This window comes from Pagrus major, chromosome 20 (genome assembly GCF_040436345.1).
Source record: "Pagrus major chromosome 20, Pma_NU_1.0".
In the NCBI taxonomy this organism is placed as follows: domain Eukaryota; kingdom Metazoa; phylum Chordata; class Actinopteri; order Spariformes; family Sparidae; genus Pagrus; species Pagrus major.
This window is the reverse complement of record NC_133234.1, coordinates 16,180,172-16,199,500: the sequence shown is the minus strand read 5'-3', so window position 1 is coordinate 16,199,500 and position 19,329 is coordinate 16,180,172. Positions and strand designations below refer to the sequence as shown.

Here is a 19,329-nt window from a genome sequence, read left to right as displayed (position 1 = left end):
ATTGATTAATTCAGAAAATGTGACAAATAGATATTTCTGTTTTAATTTGGGCTGGTGGTTTGTTGTGCTTTTCTGCTGTTTTTCAAGCTCTTTTTAATTCTTTGCACAACATTTTCTGGCAGAACCCTTTCTCACTGTATAAGGTTGGAGAGCAAGACATTATTTGTTTGATGCTGAGAAGAAGTTCTTTCCAAAATCACACAAATCTGTCCAGTTTTGGTGCACTTTACTTTTATTTGTGATTAGTTGTCAAAAAGACAAACATGGAAAAAGTGCTCCACACTGTAGCTTCAAGTACAATTTATTAGCACACCTGCAAGTTCAAGTGTTCTGGTTCAACCTGTCTCCTTCTGAAATGTGTGTCTGTTTACAGGAAACTGTTAAATAAACTAAGACACGTCAGGTCAGGCTGTAAGTTGTTGGGTAGATCATTATCAGATCACTGTTTCATGGAAACCGGTCCTCAAAGATGGATGATATGAGTTCACCTGTGTGCGTGTCAGGACTTGATTAATTTGCTATTGGTGTCTAACAGGCAGCCATTGTTTCCTTTGAACTGAGGATAAGCAGAAATGTGATTAACAGTGTGCTTCATGTTGTTCATCCTGCTCTAATCCAAAGGACATTAATAATCCATCACATTTTATTCATTTTTTATGGAGGGATCAGATCCACTGATGACAACAGAACATAAAAATGAACAAAATAAACAACATGGCTTCCGTTCCATTGAATGAATGGATACACAGCCTGTCTGTGCTCTTTCCCTCTTCTTGGACACCTCCTGTTGGTTTGCATTAGTTAATGTGGTGGCTCTGGTTTCACTGTGGCTCCAACACTATGTGGTGTTGAGTTCCCAACCTCCGGTACTTCACAACCTTCCCGTACTTCACTGAAAAGTGACCACTAACTGCTTTTGTTAAGCAAAACAGTTCTGCTTAACCTTTACCACAGGCAGCCGCCCAAACACACACACATTCGATGCTCTTTCTTTCTGTTAATGCTGATCATCTGTCCACCGTATCTACCTCCACCACCACCACGTCCAGGATAACCTGAGTCTCTCCCCAGAGACAGTGTCACTGAACTAGGCTACAGTCCTGTTCCTCTCCCCCTCGGCCAACTTAACAGAGGCCCCATTGACTGAGGCAAACTACAGCCCTCTTCTCTCGTTTCCCCTCTCTTTGAGCGTGTCCATCCCCACCTGTGGTTAGTCTGTCTCCAGATAATGATACACAAGGGCCTGTAAAATACTAATCAAAACCAATCTTTGTATGTGTGTTTTCTTATTTTGCTTATAATTGACTTAGACATTTCTTTTGTTTCATGCGCCTTAAAGCAGTTGGTTTCCAAATATATGGCTTCCCTTGCACACTTAATTATATTTTGATCACATTCCTGCACATTTTAATGTCTTGCATGCCGGTTATCAGCAATTGCAAACACATGCACAGAAGAACATAGTGTGAAATCACACCCATTCATCCAAATATCTTATCTGTTTCCAAGAAAAATCCAGAAATTAGAGGATTTAACTACAATTGGATGAGCTGTATGCTCATGTAAGAAATATGATCGACCACTGAATTGGATTTTCATCATGTGAAACAAGTGACGAGAAATGTTAAGACAGTGTAAGATTGAGAGGCTCAGTGGTCAGAATAACACAAAGGAGTGTACATCCCTACCTCATGAGGTGGCAGAGAAACAGGAGAAGGATCGAAGAGTGTTGAGGAATGTCCTTCAGCCTTCTTAAGTACAGCCCTCTCTCTTTTGCTTTTCTCGTTCTTTTCTCTCTCCTTTTTATTGTGGCTTTTCTCATGCTCTCGCTTCCCCTTTCAGCTGGTGTTGTTTCACAAACTCGAATGAGGCATTTGTTGATTTGCATGGTGAGCATTTTGAATAGCGCCAGTGTGCCTGTTCAAGAAAACTTAGCCTTCTGCATCTTCAATCTCTCAATATCTTATTAAAGTTTTGCACTTTCAGCATTTCGTTGTGATTCTTTTCATGCATTTTGATATAAAACAGTGTGGGAATTATCTCTTAATCTCTCTGTCTCTCTCTTTTTTTATTTTAACCTCTGCAGGTTATGAGTAATGGAAGCAGGATCGGTGGTGCGTGCCGTGTTCGAGTTTCTCCCCAGCGTCTCTGAGGAGCTGCCACTCTTCACTGGTGATGTTATCGAGGTGCTCAGCGTCCTGGATGAGTTCTGGTTGCTTGGTAACAAAGATGGCGTCACAGGTAAGGTGTCAACTCCTCGTAAAACACACCTCATCCAAAATTGACATCAACTAAATAAAACTCACCAACAAAGTCTTGGTTTGTCTTTCCACAAATAATTGTTGACATGCTCTGGTTGAAGATTAAATATAACTTTATATCGCTTGAGGGAAATTTGTCATGGACATAATGGCTGCCACATAAAGATACATGTGGTTATAGTGCAGTTACAGACATTAAGTGCATAGCACAGACAAGTGCATTCAAATACATGCAACACAGCTCACTTCACACCCTCTGAATACAGGGCACGCAAGGGGTCAGCTATAATTTCCTTAGCAGGTTTAACTATATTCTTTGCAAAGAGCAGAGAGGGAGCGATGTTCCCCCACCCCCATCAATTTCATTGCTGTGTGGACCAGTCTGTTTATTTGTGATTTTAACTTGACTGATGTGTCACTGAACCAAGCTTATATTCCTTAATGAAATAAACTTGTGATAAAATAACATCATCATTCTCTGTCTTACCCCAAACACTCTGAGTTCGTGCAAGAGGAAGGGTCACTGTTGAATCCCAGTGCATACAGAAGAACTGGACAAACCAAGACAGATTACAGTCAATATATACAGCCAAGCAATCCTCTAGGAGTTTTGTAATGCATTACATCATATGTGCAAGATAGGATATTGTGGAATAAGGAGTATCGGTTTGAGGGGTTCAGAGGATTAAAAATCAAACATTCTTGTTCATAAGCAGGTTTGATAATTGGGAAAAATCAATGATAACTATTTTTCATAAATAAGCTCTTACACATTATATGTGTTGTGTATCAAATCCCTGTATTTTGCAGAGGAACCAAAGATTTGCCCTTGAAAAGCATATCACTGTCCCCTCGCTTTCTCTGCCCTTGAAGGGTCGAGCGCACAGAAATCCACTTAAGTTTTCCAAGAGTCGAAGGGATAAGATGAGAAAGGGGATTCCTTCAGAGGGGAAGTGCAGATAGGAAGTCAGTGTAGTGGCTTGCTCCATGAAAACACAGATGATATCAGTATTTTGACGACATGACTTCCTTGGAAAGATAAAAACTGCCTTAGTGACGTACACTTACAGAAGTGAAGTTCAAAGAAATGCACATATGGATTACAGTAAGGGCTCTCTGTCTCGCTCTCTTCATTTACACTAAATAACAATCAAAGGTTCTTAATCTGTTGATAGTACACATATCATTATTTCCACATAGATTTTAATTGCAAACTACAGTAAAACAGTAGGCTTGTTAGTTCAGCCTATAAAAACAAATTGTTTTATTCAGCAACTTAAATCTGCACATTTTAAAGTTCATGAAAATGACACTTCCCTCTCCCTATACTGGTACAGTCTGAATCACTGGATGTAGACTGTGGTTTGGTCTGTGATTGGCTGACTATTTCAGTCTTCACCCTCCGCTAACTGTGCGAAAATCCACTTCTCTATGGGAAACAACCTCCTAGGTAGCAAACTTTACGCTGTAAAAGGCAAGTTAACACGGACCATAACCTGGTTGCTAACAGCACGAACATAAACAAGCTAGCAGTTGTTACATGTTCTCTAGCTAGGATTTAGCAGATTTAATGCCAGAGTTGGCCCCCCATGATACAATAAAATATGATATGATATGATGCAATACGATACTATACAATACGATTCAACACGATACGGCATGATACGATACGAGACGATACGATATGATACGATATGATACGATACGATACGATACGATACAACTTTTTTGTCAGTTTGCATTGATATTAGGATGAAGATACTACACCTGGACAACAATGTACATGTCTGTGAGTTACAGCAGTCATTGTTGTCATTGTCTTGAGGAAATCAGACTTATGTAGGGGCTGTTTTTCACTGCCTTTACTGCAGTTATTCAGTCGTGTTCTTGTTCTGTCTCCCGTCTTCAGGTCAGTTTCCCAGCACCTTTGTGGAAGAGGTCACCATTCCCAGCACCAAGCCTGGAGACAGACTGTATGTGTGCATCAATGATTACAGCTCAGCAGAGTCGGGCAACCTGTCACTAAAGAGAGGTACAGACACACTGAATACACACATACATTTCCAGTAATGATTGTAGTATGAATCCCTCCTTGTCTTTATGACTCTTAGTCATAAAACATGAAGACTTCAGCACACACAAGGGCTTTGTTATATGTTATGTGTGAGTAGATGTTTTGAACAGGATACTGGGTGTAACACGAGCCAAACTGTGGTTTTGAAAAGTGCTTCCATTAACTCTGATGGTTTTCTCACTTAGCTTAACGTGTTGATGTCGCTGTGCTCAGGTAAATTGTGTTGTGTTGTAGTGTGGCTGTGTCGTGTTGAATGTTGTGACCTGACGTCTTGTCTCCACTGCCACAAACCGGGAAATTGAATGTTGCAAAAATCAAACTATGGTTTTTGTGCAGCATTCGATTTTATATACGAATAACTGTAAAAGAAAATTAGTAAAAAGCTTAATTCTTTCTACAAATCGTAATGTAATAAAAAGATTGACTATATGGAATGGAGACAAGGCGCTGTTTTTTTCATGGAAAGAAGCCATGGCTCAAACCTGTGGTGTCACTCTGCTGCAATGTCTGGTGGAGCCTCTCTAGAAATTTGGTTCAGAACGAAAGTAAAAGATCACACTACAGCGTAAGGGACTTTCTAAAGACAAGTTAGAACTGATACCTCCATGAAGGAATAAAAAGTAAAGAAACCCTACACACCAAGTCTCATATACTGTACACAGTCAATTACAGACACAGGTTTGCATCTGATTGTGTAATGATTGTTTTCTAGTTTGGAAAAGCGCTTACATTCATAAGAACTGTTTAGTTCAATGCCAATGCTATCCTATTAACCCAATATGTATTAATTCATTTTATTTGTTATTCTCCTATATTCATTTTGTGAAATCAAATTGATCAGCTCTTTATTGATGGGGTCCTTTATTGATCTTTTAAATGGATGAATGGTATTTAGATAAAGAAAGAGATTCATTTTCAAAGTAAGAACATGTCTGTTTTGTCCTCTGATTTCCTGTTCTGTGATATACATGGTCCATACATCCAAAAGAGCTATAAGATGATAGATATTTATCTGCAAATTATTAAAATTTGGGGATTTTCTACTGTAATTCCTGATTGTTGTGTTCTCTTGAGCAAAGCATGAAGGCCTCTCTACCTGGTTGATAATATAGCCTGATGATATGATACCTAACCTAATAATAATTTGATAAATAACCATGGTGGATTCCTCCATGGGATTTTATTGTATAGCAGCTATCTGACAGAAACACAGCCAGTGTAGACACATTAAACACACAACGTCTTTTACTAAAACTCCCCACTAGATGTCCCCAGAGTCCACCTGAAACCCACAGAGACTGACTGCCACAGGCTTTTTTTGTTCTCTTATTACATTCCTGAATTGCCTTACATGATTACATTCATTGTTTTGCTGTTTTTTTTCTCATCTGTCATTCACAACACTCTCACAGATGTTTGCAGAGGTCTTTTACATTGGTAAAACTTTTTTATATGTTATTTTTTTAATATCAGTAGAATTGCTAGTGGTAGTTGTAGTCATAGTAGTAGTTGGACTTTAATGGAAAAGTTAATTTTGATAAATTAAAACTTTAAAATTAATCCAGTTGGACACTAGATTACGTTTAAGTTTGTAAAATATACAATGAGAAGTCACTATAAACTATGTAAAATAATTAATCATCATTTCACTGTGTCTCATTACCATAATTACATATTTATTACTTTGTTTTAATCTGATTTTGTTTAAACTCATAACCCACATTTAATCAACAACAGTATTACAAGATATTTTTGTATTGTCAGAGATAAATAACACTTCCCGGATCAGAGGAAACAATCTGGCCGTCTGAGAGTTGAAATGTTCATTTCCAGTATGAATTTCCATGGTCCCTATTGGCGGTGTGCCAGTTATGGTCGCAGACACAATGGGAGGTGGAGCCGCAGGTCTTTGGAATGTGACCCCCGTGACTTATGACTGACCAGTCAACATTCCTGTTATCCCTGATTCTCCAGATATATTAACAGCAGGGCTGATCCCAGTACAGTTATTAGGAATGCAATAATGAAGTGTATATAATAAAGATGTAATGTGATCAGGGCTACCTGAATGCTGTCAAAAAACTGGACAAAAATGTCTAAAATACACAGTTCTTCTAATTCCATTCATGTCAGGTGCAGTCAGTTCAATTCTGCTCAGTTCAGTTTGATTCAATTAAAGTATTTCTCACAAACATTGCAAAACGGACCAATAAAAAAAACAAATCAGCTACCAAACTCTCTGCCAGGCCCACGAGTTCTCTGTCTCACAAGCAGCAAATATAGGGTTGTTCTTGTGTAATTAATTGTCTAATTACAGGATTAGAGAACCAAAGGAATATAAACAATGTACATATCCGTGTTTTCCGTAGATTTGTGGAAGACTTGCATGCATGTATTTGGTGGGGGATTTGTGGGTCCTCCTCTAAAAGGATGTTTTACATTTTTTGATAAAATATATATGCGATTTCACATCATTTTGGACCAATATTTTAACATATCTGTGTACACAAAGTTGGAAAAGCAGATTATAAATGAACAACACCCAAGAAACTTAATGATAAAACCTGCTAATAAAGCCCACTGATTGGATTGTATTGAATTTGAAAGGCCTAAAAAAATAATGGAGACATAATACATATAACATGCAGGAGGTCATCATAATAATATTGATGTGGTAAATAAAAAATAAAGCTCTAAGAGTACATCAGTCCTTTGTTTGTAGCAATAGCAACAAGGCCTACAGCTTGTTTAAAAACCCAACACCTGATGAAACAAATTATCTCAACTATCCGTTTGATTTGGCCCTGTTAGGGAAAGTATACCTCCTCCCTGATGGCAGGAGTGAAAACTCTGGCAGGAGATGGTGATGAGGGTCTGCCAAAATTGCCTTCACTCTCCGAGTGGCTCTGACTTGATAAACAACAGATCATTGTGAAAGTTAAAATTAGCCTAATAAAAGATAAATAAAACATTTTTAAGAGTGATTTGTCAACATTAAAACACCTCAACTTTCTCAAGTAAATCAATCTCTGAGGGACTGAGGACTAGCTACAACCATGAGATCTGGAACAAGTCAGTTTGTTTCGATGATCTCCAAATCTTTACATTCTGCCCGCATAGACGGTGCCCAAAATGGCTTGGGTGCTACACCTAAACCTTATAATGGTAGGGAAAAACCTGCAAAGACTGTAGATTGATTAGAGCAACAGGCAGGACAGCCCTTGTTTGCTCTCCTTACCTTTATACCCTGAAACTTTCCCGTTTTGTCTCTTAGCACATTCTTAGTATCGCAGTGCTTACAATTCCCCTCTTAACATAACACCTAAGGACAAGAACAGGTGTCACTTTTTATTTAGCATTTAACTGTGACTTAAAGCATTTCTTTATTCTTTGTCTCTCTAGGTGATGTGGTAATTGGAGAGGCAGGAGGGTCCATGAACCTCGGAGAAATCTGGCAGCGTGGTTGTAATGCTTTGGGCGTCCGTGGTCTCTTCCCCACTTCATGTGTAAAGGAGCTGAACCTCTCCGGACGCTCCAGGCAGCTGTCTGAACGCTCAGCTCAAGCCCAGGCTTCAGAGCTCCCACCTTACGCCCTCGGCCAGGCTCGAGCCCTTATGAGCCTCCATGCGCAGCTCAATGAGGAGCTGGACTTCCGCGAGGGGGATTTGATCATCATCACCGGCCTGCCTGAGCCGGGCTGGTTCCAGGGGGAGCTGGAGGGCCGCAGGGGCATCTTCCCGGAGGGGTTTGTGGAGCTCCTTGGTCCCCTTCGATCACCTCAAGAACCTGTGGACTGCCAGTATTTGAACAATGATTCTGAATTTAGCTACGAGGACCCATACGATGCAGGAGAGGGGACCGAGGAGGAAGGTGTAGAAGAAGGAGAGATTTTTGGGAGAGAGGAAGAGGAGCAGAAGGAGGTTGTTGTAGTAGAAGAAGAAGAGGAGGAGGAGGGTGGTGTGTATGCAGTGGCACTGTATGAGTTTCGGGCCATGGAACCAGGTGAGTTGGACTTTGATATGGGAGATCGCATACGTGTTATAAGCACTTTGGAAGATGGTTGGCTGGAGGGTCAGCTGCGAGGGCGACGTGGTATTTTTCCTCATCGTTTTGTCAAAATAGACGATGACGGACAAAAGGCTTCAGATGAATCACATGTTGTCGAACCAGAAGGAGACAAAGAGAACAGCTGTACCTCTGAATACAGCTCAGACCAGGTATGTCCCAATGGGCCAGAGAATGAGCCCGAATGGAGGACATATGAGGATCATACAGTATGGGACTTGGACTACTTTGAAAAGACTGAGCAGCAGAGGTGTCAAAATGAAAACAACAGAACTGAAACTCAAACTACCAATAGAGGACGAGGACATGAAGGTAACAGGCCTGACTCTCAGCCACGTAGACCTGTCGCCCCAGCACAGAGAAGGCCTGAGAGACCCAAATCCACTCCTCCCGCGAGGCCCAGACTCCCATCTCGGCCTAGCCTGCCTGCACGTAGCCATAGACACCATAGCCCATCAACTGGCACCAATCAGTCTAAGTATACGAATGGTAGCTCTCGATCTTTACAGTCCAAACTAAGCCATAGCCTAACCCTCCCTAGCACTCACTCTGGTTGGTCTAAAGACAGCAGATACTACCAGAGTTCACCAACGGATGGTGCCACCACCAATACCAGAGGTCCCAGTCTTGGTCAGGCATTATTTAAACTTGCTCAGGCCCATAAACAGAAGAAGCTAACGCGCCACGCAAGTGTCAGTGATGCGGATATGATGATGGGCAGCGCTGAGACACGGCGTTCCCAGACGATGCGTGGCTCCAATGGTTTAACGCCAACATCCATCACCTTAGATGCCCTGGCAACCTCAGCCAGTGACCTGGAGGCCAAGCTGACCCAGCAGCTTTTCGAATTTGAGAAAAGTTTGACTACTTCATACAGTGATACTGACATGAGTTCAGATGCTACCAGGGACATGTCGCCTGTAGGTGACCTGAGCCAGGATTCCCGTATCTCACGCCACTTTTCCATCCTGGACTTCAGTGATGAAAGCGATATTATCCGAGGCTCCATACACTCACCAGTGTCCCAACACTTGCAGTCGAACTCGGCCTCTTCCTCACTTGAGAGGCGCAGGACCCTTCGCCCTCCTCCTCCTCGTCCTAGAGCTCATCGTCCGCCGGCCCCAGCTGCATACAAACCGGCCCGCCCTGCTCCACGTCCTCCTCCTCGTTGCCCGAGACAAAATACTGCTCCTCCATCCAGCAGCCAGATCTTCTACACCCCTGACGAACCGGCTATAAACATCCACGACCAGGATGAGTTTGGTGACCTCGCAGCTGCCCAGGAACATGAAATCCAGCGGCAACTGGAAGCCGAGAAAGAGCTGGAGAGAGAGATGGAGTTGGAGAGTCAGAGACAGCAGGAAGAGGAGGAAAGGTATCAGCTGCTGCTACGTCTACAAGAGGTAGAGCATGACATGGAGGCATACGCGCACACAGCGGAGGAACTCAGGACCATGTTGGAGGAGGAGGAAGATGAGACGGCCCGCATGCAAGCCATGGAGAATCTGGAGTTCTGCAACTACACGCTGGAGACACTGGCCCTGGAGCAGCAGCAGCTACAAGGTAAGACTATCAGACATTGGATTGAGTATTTTGGGGCATTTTATGCTTTTATTAGATACACAACAGTAGAGACATTGGATTAACTTGCAGCAAAGATTCCAGTCAGGAATCAACTGTGTAGTTGTTGTGATCAATGGCCTTAGAACCAAAAACCACCAGGGACCTCTGGGATTGGGAGTCTTTGGTTAAACCCAAACTTGGATGCTCTAGATGATAACATCATAGAACTGATGGGAATTTGAGACAAGGTCGGTTTGATTCCTCACTCAACCCTGGTTGAGTAGTTTTTGGCGTCATAAGTGCCAGAGTTTATGCTAACAAGTAGCTCAAGAAATTCCCCCCCAAAAAAATCTGAGCTGACTACAGCTGCAGTAGTTTGTCGATTTAACAAATTCCTCGATCAACAGGATATTAATCTGTAACTGTCTTCATCAATTTAAAATTTTAGTAATTTTTCACAGAAGAAATGCCAAACATTCACTGCTTGCAGTTCATACAGAGGTAACATTCAGCAATGTCTTTAATGAGGTGCTGATCACTGCCAGAGAGAAAGTCAAGACTCTGTTTGATCTTAAAGAAGGCCCGAGGGTCGAAACGTTATCTAATTAAAGTAAACTGCATATAGAGCCAGAGTGTGTGACACTTTTTTCACTATGAACGCTGTAGTGTTGCAGCCTTAATATTTTCCTTTGGTTTTCCTGTTTTTTTCCTTCAATTTACAAGTCAGTTAGCTACTGTAGCAGAGAGTGAAGACAGAAGACAGAGAAAGAGAAAGAGAAAGAGAAGACAAATAAAGCAGAATTTCTTTTGCTTGATGTCATAGTTCTCTTCTGAGGCCCTGTCGCCTGCAGGTTAGCTCATAAAGTAATACCAATTCACTGAAGACAAAATGTAATATAGCAGGAATCTAAAAACGAGCCGTCGGTGCTTACCAGATTTCCTCTCCCGACACACACACACACACACACACACACACACACACACACACACACACGAACACTAGTTATTTAAATTCCGCTGTGAACTATGCAAACAAGACATCCCTATTTACCGTCCACAACGATCAGCGGAAGGAGGATTGTGTATTTAAATTAAGAGTTATCATAACAATGTGTGTGCGTCCATGTGTGTGTGCATATTGTGGGAATTTGCTTTGTCCCACTGCGCTGTTCGTTTGGAAAAATAAAGCAAATGTGGCAGAACAAGGATGTCTCTGCAGGGTTTATGTGGAGTAAAGGGAAATTAATTTGTCTGGTTTTTAAGTAAGTTTTGTCTGGTGCTGTTTGAGTGTAATTAGGTTTAAAAAGTGTATATAGTTAATGGCTTTCACATCTTATTTGGCATGACTTATCCTTTTGAAACCACAGTTAATCGTTACAACTGCATTTTTAAAGTCTGATTAACCTGAAAGTGAGGTATCAAATGTAACACAGTATTCTCTAGTATGTTTACATATTTCAAAAACAATAGTTATATACTAGATTTGCCATCTCATACTGTCTGAGTGCACGGTGCTGTCTTTGGCAGCCCAGCACTTTTTCACATAGGTACGAGGTGCATTCCTGCACATAGTGAGAGGGCAAGCAAGGCACATGGGCCTCTGTCTCTTTTTCCACCCCTTCTCTTTCTTTTAGTCCCCTCTCTGTCTCTCTATCCAAATGTCCTCACAGTTTCCTCACTCCACACCTTTCATCCTTTTTCCTCCATCATCTGTTCCTTTTAAAAACGAGGGAGCAGTGGGAATACATTGGATGTGGTTTTGGGGATTTTTTGAGGTAGTGGAGACAGCATGGCCCACTTTAGAGCGGGACCCGGAGTGTGGTTGTGGCGAGCTGTGACATGGCCCGTGGCACACTTCTCCACACTGTTTGGACTCGCTCGGCAGGCCAGGTCCAACAGAGTAGCAGGTAGGCTTGAACTCAACAGGTTATCAGTCAGACTGCTGTGCTGTTTGACAGACGGTGTTGTGTGGACAGAACATTGCTGCTGTTTTTCTACATCACTTATGCGAATAGCCCTTGTTACAGCTGCAGTATTCTACGCAGTGGTCATTGAGTCAGTGCAGCAGTTAGGGGTTCTGTGTTAGTGCCTTGCTCGAGGGAAATGGCAGTAGTTGTTGAGAATGTTTCCACATTACTCACTGGCATGGATTCAACTTCTTATGAAGCAGGGTGTTAAGATGAGTGAGTCGTAAACTGTTCTGTATTTTTTATTTATGATTGTGTTAGAAACATGATGTGTTGTTGTTAATTATTAAAACTTGGTAATAAAAACAGAAAAGGAATGATCATTCTGAGGGTGATATTACAATGTTTACCATGATATAAATTTGTAGCTATCAGTTTAAAGTCACTGATTGGATTCAAAATGTCCCCTTGAGACATAGGGGTATGTTTTGCCCCCTATTAGGGAGTATCAGACAGCATTATCTAGCTCTGCTCTGATTGGTCCAGCCTGAGAGTAAAATTACCCTAAATCATGCAGACGACACCTGAGTGATGAATGTGTTTGGTGATGCTTATCTAACAATTCACGGCAATGATAAATTCCTCTGTAAAATTTGGGGTTTCTCTGTAATTACTGCCAACAACCAGGCTTCTTTGTAATGTTAATGTGTCTCATTTTCCACTGAAGTCAAAAAAGTTTCAGTTCTATTTCATTCTTATAGATGAAGTTTCTTAATGATCATTGATCAAAAACTGATAAACGTTCATGATTTCATTGAATTCTAATTGAATACCAGCTTTAATCCTGTTTGTATTTATACCTGCAAGCTCAGAATCGGTAAATGCCTGTTAATTGTTTCTATTTTTGTTGTATTGAAATGATTCACATCCTGTTTGATTGTGTCTATCATTCTTCAATACCTCTTCAATGAGTGAATTGGTGATCTTTATGTCTGCCAATGAGAAGAATCAGCCTGAGGGCAGGAACACGTTCCACTGGCTACAGGTGCCTCTAAGGGTCATGCAATCACATAGTTTCCATTCACTCTTCATATTACAGGAGTTCTCACACCTTCCTTTCACAGTAATAAAATCTGATTTTCAATCTCTGTTTTTCCTTTGTTATTTGTCACACTCTTAGATGTGGAAATGGACTAAGATGGTGACATGATTTGCAAGAGTTGAAATTCAGCTCGTGGAAAGAAATAGCAAGCACACACCCCCTTTGCATAATGTATGATATGCTAATTATCAACACATTAGTCTGATACTAAAGCTTATAGTAGGATTTGTTAATAGGATATTATGTTTCCCTTTGTTTTCCCATTTAATCCTTATCTTACCGACATCAAGCAAAGTCTCATGGCTTTTGTTGCAAAAAACGTGTTGTCATCCTATTGCTATGTGTCCACACACACATGAACACACACACTTGCCCAGGAGTGAGTGTTTTCCGTGCTTTTACAGGGTGTGTTCCTGAGTGTGACGTTTGAAAGACAATGGCGGCTTATTGTTGTAAGGCAGGGAGTAATTTCAACACTGGGCTCTGCCTGCACTTTACTGTGCAGAGGCCAGTTCAAAGTCCTCAGAGAAGCTGAAAGAGGCGTAGACTGAAACTGAAAACAGAAAGAATCGATTATATGCTTACAGAGTGTGTTGGATATCTCTGGACACCTTTTTGTTCAAGACGTTTTCTGTACATGCAAAAGAGAATCAAAGTGACGGCTTTCTGTCTGATTATAAGCTGCATTGAACTGTTTCTCATTACATCTGAACAATCTTTACACAAGTGTACATGTTGTGTTATATTTGTATCAAAATTGTTCAGAATCATTATTTTGGACAACCACATTTTGAAAAATTATAACTCGATCAGATCTTTAAATCAAGATACACTTCTGCTGTCAGTGTATAATAATACTGGCTTGTTGTCCAGCCCTACATGCCTGTATATGTGATGATGATTTGGGACCAAAAAATATAGTGTTTATGTGTAATATTCTTTGGCACAAAGTTGCAAAATATATTCATCTGTGCATCCAAATGGAATTACTGAACATATTATGCTGCACGTGCATTGTATTAGTTTGTCAGGTATCCTTTCCCCAAGAATGCATTATATCATGACTGACATTAATTGGGTACTATAATATGATGAGGCCTGTGTAAAGCAGTTTACAGTGTGCTTGGAGCTGGTCGTCCTTTTTCTCTCACACTAGTGCAGTTTTTTCTGTCCCCACCACCTCTTTGTGCATCCTCTTTTCTTGTTTAAGCTCTTTGACCTTCAGCCTCTTTTAATTCTTCAAACCCATCATTAAAACACCCCCCATCAGCTTCCATGACTCCACAGCCTGATCTGTGATCTGATCTACTGTTTTGAGGATCTGTTTCAGCTTCAGGTTTCCTCTCCTTTCCTTTCTCCACAAACTCGGAGACTATGACCTTATTTCTGGACATCGCAACCACTTTTTGTAGAAGTGTTGAATGTCGAAGTCCTTGACACTTTCAGCTACATAAGCTCACACAGCCACAGAGAGGAATGTTGTATTTGACATTCCTGCAGTTGACACATGTACACAAACACACAGTTTCGGTTGTGTACTGCTACTGAAAGCTGAGATGTTGAACACTGATAATTAAACAGCCTTATGTAAGAGGAGAACAATGTCAAAGTAAGATTTCCAAGCTCAGCCTTGCCTTGTGAAACTGTGTGTCTGAAATATGGGTTTTGGCCTGCTGTTCATCCTAACGATTCTTTTTCTTTACAAAACAGAGATTCTTGTCGCAATTTTAAATTGTTTTGTAGTAAATTTCCCTGGATCAAGCAAGATTACTTGCAGATTTTCACTTATTTTGTTGTAAACAAGATGCAAAAAGATTGGAAGATAAAATCATCCAGTAAGAGTGTATTTTGTAGTGTATACACAGAATCTAAAGGCTTTGTTTACATGTATCCCTACTTGTGTCAAATCTGTTATTTTGGCTTATTTTGGCTCTTTATATGTAACGTTTGTAAAGCGTTTCATCCAAGTTAAGTACATTTTATGTCCTGGTTTGTGAAAAGGTTTATCGCAATCGGGCTTGCTTGACACCAGTTTAATCAAACCAGGGGAAAAAAGCTTTGGTATTGAAAGAACACACAAGTTCTAGTAGCTTCTAATTACATTTTAGTTTGTTTGAATTGATGGTAAATTGACACTACCCCACATGTGTGTGTCTGTGTGTACCACGTGCACTTGAGTGTATGCAAGTCCTTTAAACCTGCCTCTTTCATGGAGAGCTAAGGGGGGGAGGGATATATTATACTCCAGCTTTATGAATAGGCTTGAGTTTTTTCTCACACTAAAGGATCGTGTCTCTACTGCGAGTGGGGACAGTCCTCAACAATAGCTCATTGTACACACCAGCAGCTACTTTTTCAGTAGCTGCTCTGGCCTAATCAGGCTGTACACTCTCAAAAATCTGCCCCTCTCCACACTCGTTGAATTACTCCAAATATCTGAATATAATAACTCTCTTTCTCTTAGATCTTTCCTTTCACTTGTTTTCAACTTTGCACTCACGTGGCTGACTTCATGTGTAAGTAATTGCACCTCCGTGAAATGTAGGGTCAAAGTCAAACTGACAGACTGAGGTCAGTTTCTCACTCAGTTTCAGTTTACCAACAAATATCAGTGTTGAATGTTAGAGCTGGTTGAAAGCATGCAGGAATGAGTTGCATATTAGGTTTTGTCACTACAGGCTGTATTAATGACCATACCAGTGAAACTCACAGGAAATAGCAAAAACAATGAAAACAGGATACAAGGAAGGATGGAGGATTGTTCATGGCAGTGATAAACAAAACAGTTAGTGCCAAAGTCTGCAGCCCCTCAAAGGCAGACTGAAGTTTGTCTACATCTTCCATCAGAAAAAAATCTCCAGGCAGTCTGTTTTGCTGCAAACAGAGGTACTAGCCAATTGACACAATGGGAGGGGCTGTTGGGCTAATCCTCCACTCATGTGACTCCACTGAATCATTAACCCAAGGAGGCCCCTCCTTCAGTAACCCCACCCCCACCTCCTTCCACGATTCGCTGAGATAGCTGCGGGGAGGGTGCGATTCGGTTACACTGACGGCTGGGAGGTGCTTGGGCCAGGCAGTCCTGCTGAGGCAGTGGAGAGAAGACAGAGAAAACAAGTGGGAGAGTTACAGACAATATGCCTGACAGGTGGAGTCTCCCACAGCGCTTTGTTATGGAATGCAGGACTTTGGAAAGAGGAAATCAGCCACGTTGAGCAAGAAACTGTATCAGCACCGGGTAGGCTGATATAAACAGCAAGAGCCATGAAGAGCCCGGTGGTTTATGGCAACCCAGTCATGTTTGGTCCAGTGGATTGGAACCATCCAGCTGGTGCTCTGGTAAGGAGAGGGAAGAGTGTGGAGGAGCTGGGGGATGCTGGCTGGGCCAAAGAGAGGGAGAGGATGGCCCATCTGCAACATTTACAACAACTACACCAACTGCAGCTTCAGCAGCAACAGGTTGGATATCCTGGGTATGGAGTAGCTCCTCCAGGACAGCCACATGGACCGGTCATGGTAGCAAGCCCTGTTGACCCAGTTCCACCTCAAGGCTTCCCTATGCCAGTACATGGAGGTATGATGGTGCCTGTGGGTGGGCCAATGCCACCTCCGGTGCATGTGCCTGCTCCATGGCCAGTACAATGGGAGAATCAAGCCCAAATTAGACAGGCCAATGTGTGCCACCAACCTGGTTGGGAATATGATGACCGGAACAAGGCAGCTTTCGACGAGAAGAGGCCTCAAGGCCAGAACGTTTACTTCCACCCTGGTTCACAGGATGGTCACATAGATGTGAGGATATCTGAATGGAAAGGCAAACATTGTTTTTACCAGGGCCCTGAGGATAACAGCCACCAGGACTACAACAGAGTGCCACAAGAAAAAGACAGTGGTGACTACAGAACTCAAGAAGGGTATGGTAAAGCGGACGAGGACAGAAGAAGAAGGGACAATCAGCTCAGAGAAAATGACCATAATGCTGAACGGTATGACCATAGGAGTCCCAAAGACTTGGAGGAGTATGATCATAGGGACAAATACAGGTACAGGGATCATTATGACAGGAAACACAATGAGCGCTATGACAGCAGAGAGCAGCAATATTACGACACCAGGAAGAACCGTAAACCCGATCCCAGAGAACACGACAGTTACAACAGTGAGTATGAAGACTACTATGATAATAAAGACAGGTATGCTCGCAGAGACAATTATAGGGACAGTGATCCCTACTATGACCGTGACAGAGATTATTATGACTCCAAAGAGAGTCATCGCTATAGAGAAAAGGAATACTACCAGCGAAGAGAGGAAGAACGCTTCTGTGATGAGCGAAAACGCAAGGACCACTATGCAGAGGATCGTAGAGAAGATAACTACAAAGACAGAGATGTCTATAATCGAAGGGGTGAGGAAACTTACACCAGTAAAGGAAGGGGCCAGTATGACTCTGAACTGGACGAGCCTTCTGGTTATAGGGAGAAGGACCACTACAACAGGTACAAGGAAATAGGTGGTGACCGGAGAGATGAGGACCACAGAAGGAGGGACCACTACAAAGAAAGGGAGCATTATGAGCGGAGGCCAGCGGACCACTATGAGCGGAGGCCGGCGGACCACTATGACCGGAGGCCGGCGGACCACTATGACCAGAGGCCGGTGGACCACTATGACCGGAGGCCGGTGGACCATTATGACCATGAGAACCAAGACCACTATGAATCCAGAGATTCCAACTACAAGTCCAGAGACAGATACCGAGATTTACGCTCGATATCAATGGATTCGCCTTATGAGGAATACCCTAAAAAAGACCGCAAGACTCACTGTGAGGAATGGGTTGAGCAGCAGAACCAGAAGTTGGCACTCAGGGAAATGCACTCTTTTGAGGATCCCGTTATATACCAGCACAATGACGAGCAGGAAAAGGGATATGAGTCGAGTGCTGGGAGTACTGGGTCGAAACGGGGTCGCAAGCCTGTTTATGTGGGCTCGCTAGATCGTAACAGCTTCTACAGGAAGACAGCTCCAAGCTCCCTGCGAAAGTCCCAGTTTGCCACCATCAGGAAACAAAAGCAAGGTAAACACAAGGACACTGTCATGTGAGAGAAGGTACTCAGGTACATAATATGAGGTACTTAAACTGTGTTAGTGTGATCATTTCTTGATCTACTTTTGCAAGGGCTCAGAGCAATTTGTCTATAGTTCATCAACAGTGAGATGAAAGGCTCAGGTACTTCACTAATCAGATCTTAAAAAACAAAAGAGGACACATTGAAGGTATTCTTGTCATTCCCAACCCCTGCAGATAAAACAGGGTGGAGAGGTCGTAATTCTTTGGTGTCACAATTCTTATCATTGGTGACCTCCAAAGGTGCTCTTCTAATCAATGCTGGGGGCTTCAAAGTGCTGACTAGTCAGACTCACCTCCTTAGAAAGTGTGTGTTGGAACCTGTGTGTGTGTGTGTGTGTGTCTGTATCAGTATCATCTATCTCACAGGAAAGTGAACTGTCAGGTATTTGTAGGCGTAGGAACCTGGAGAACAGGTTTTGTGGGCTCTTGGGTTTTTGTTGCTGTCATTCTCCCTGTCTGAAGTTTTCTGACATACTTTGCATCACTAATGCTATGTGCACACATATGTAGTCTCTTCACTTCTTGAATGACTGAGTCAGTGTCTCATTGTCTTGGATGTTTTCTTCAGATAGGGATACACTAAAAATCTCACTCTATAAAGGCGTAAAATTCATCTTGAAGCATCCCTGGTAATTTCAACAATGGTTGGTGTACATGCAAACCATATCTTTCTTTAAATGTTACAAAACCCACCAATTTACCAAAATCTGCAGACTGTCAGCTTAGCTTACAGTAGTTATTTTAACCAAACTTTGGACTTTGTGAGTCATGTATTGAAAATAGAAAGACAAACCCTGACCAAAATGTAAAATCTAGGTCTATAGGGGGCAATAACATAAAGTACAGTAAAAAAAGATCTGCCAAAGAATAAGTTAACATGCCCGAGAATTCAACCAACAACCTCCAATTATTTTCATTATCTATTAATCTACAGATTATTTTCACAATTAATCGATTAATTGTTCAGTCTATTAACTGTCAAAAAACTGTGAAAAATGGCCGTCACAATTTCCCAGAGTCTAATGTGATGTCCTCAAATTGCTACAACGGTCCAAAACCCAAAGACTTTTCACTTACTATCATAAATTACAAAGAAAAACAGCAAATCCTTACATTTAAGAAGATAGAACCAGCAAAACATCTGACATTTTTGTTTTAAAAAATGACTGAGACTATCTGAACTAGTCAATTAATCGACTGATTGTGCAGCTCTGGTCAGCACT

General features: G+C 41.8%; 1 protein-coding gene across 4 annotated transcripts in view; it reads left to right on the top strand.

Annotated features, from left to right (window-relative positions):
* Positions 1-19,329, top strand: part of dnmbp (dynamin binding protein) — a 52,684-nt gene that overhangs the window by 13,813 nt on the left and 19,542 nt on the right. For 3 of the 4 annotated variants that reach the window (XM_073489356.1, XM_073489355.1, XM_073489354.1), the window contains exons 2-4: positions 2,087-2,241; positions 4,171-4,293; positions 7,738-9,963. In XM_073489356.1, coding sequence (XP_073345457.1) covers positions 2,097-2,241; positions 4,171-4,293; positions 7,738-9,963 — 2,494 coding nt within the window. In that variant the 5' untranslated portion in view covers positions 2,087-2,096. Of the gene's footprint in view, positions 1-2,086; positions 2,242-4,170; positions 4,294-7,737; positions 9,964-16,087; positions 18,053-19,329 lie in introns of those variants that run through there. The other variant, XM_073489357.1, reaches the window with a different exon arrangement.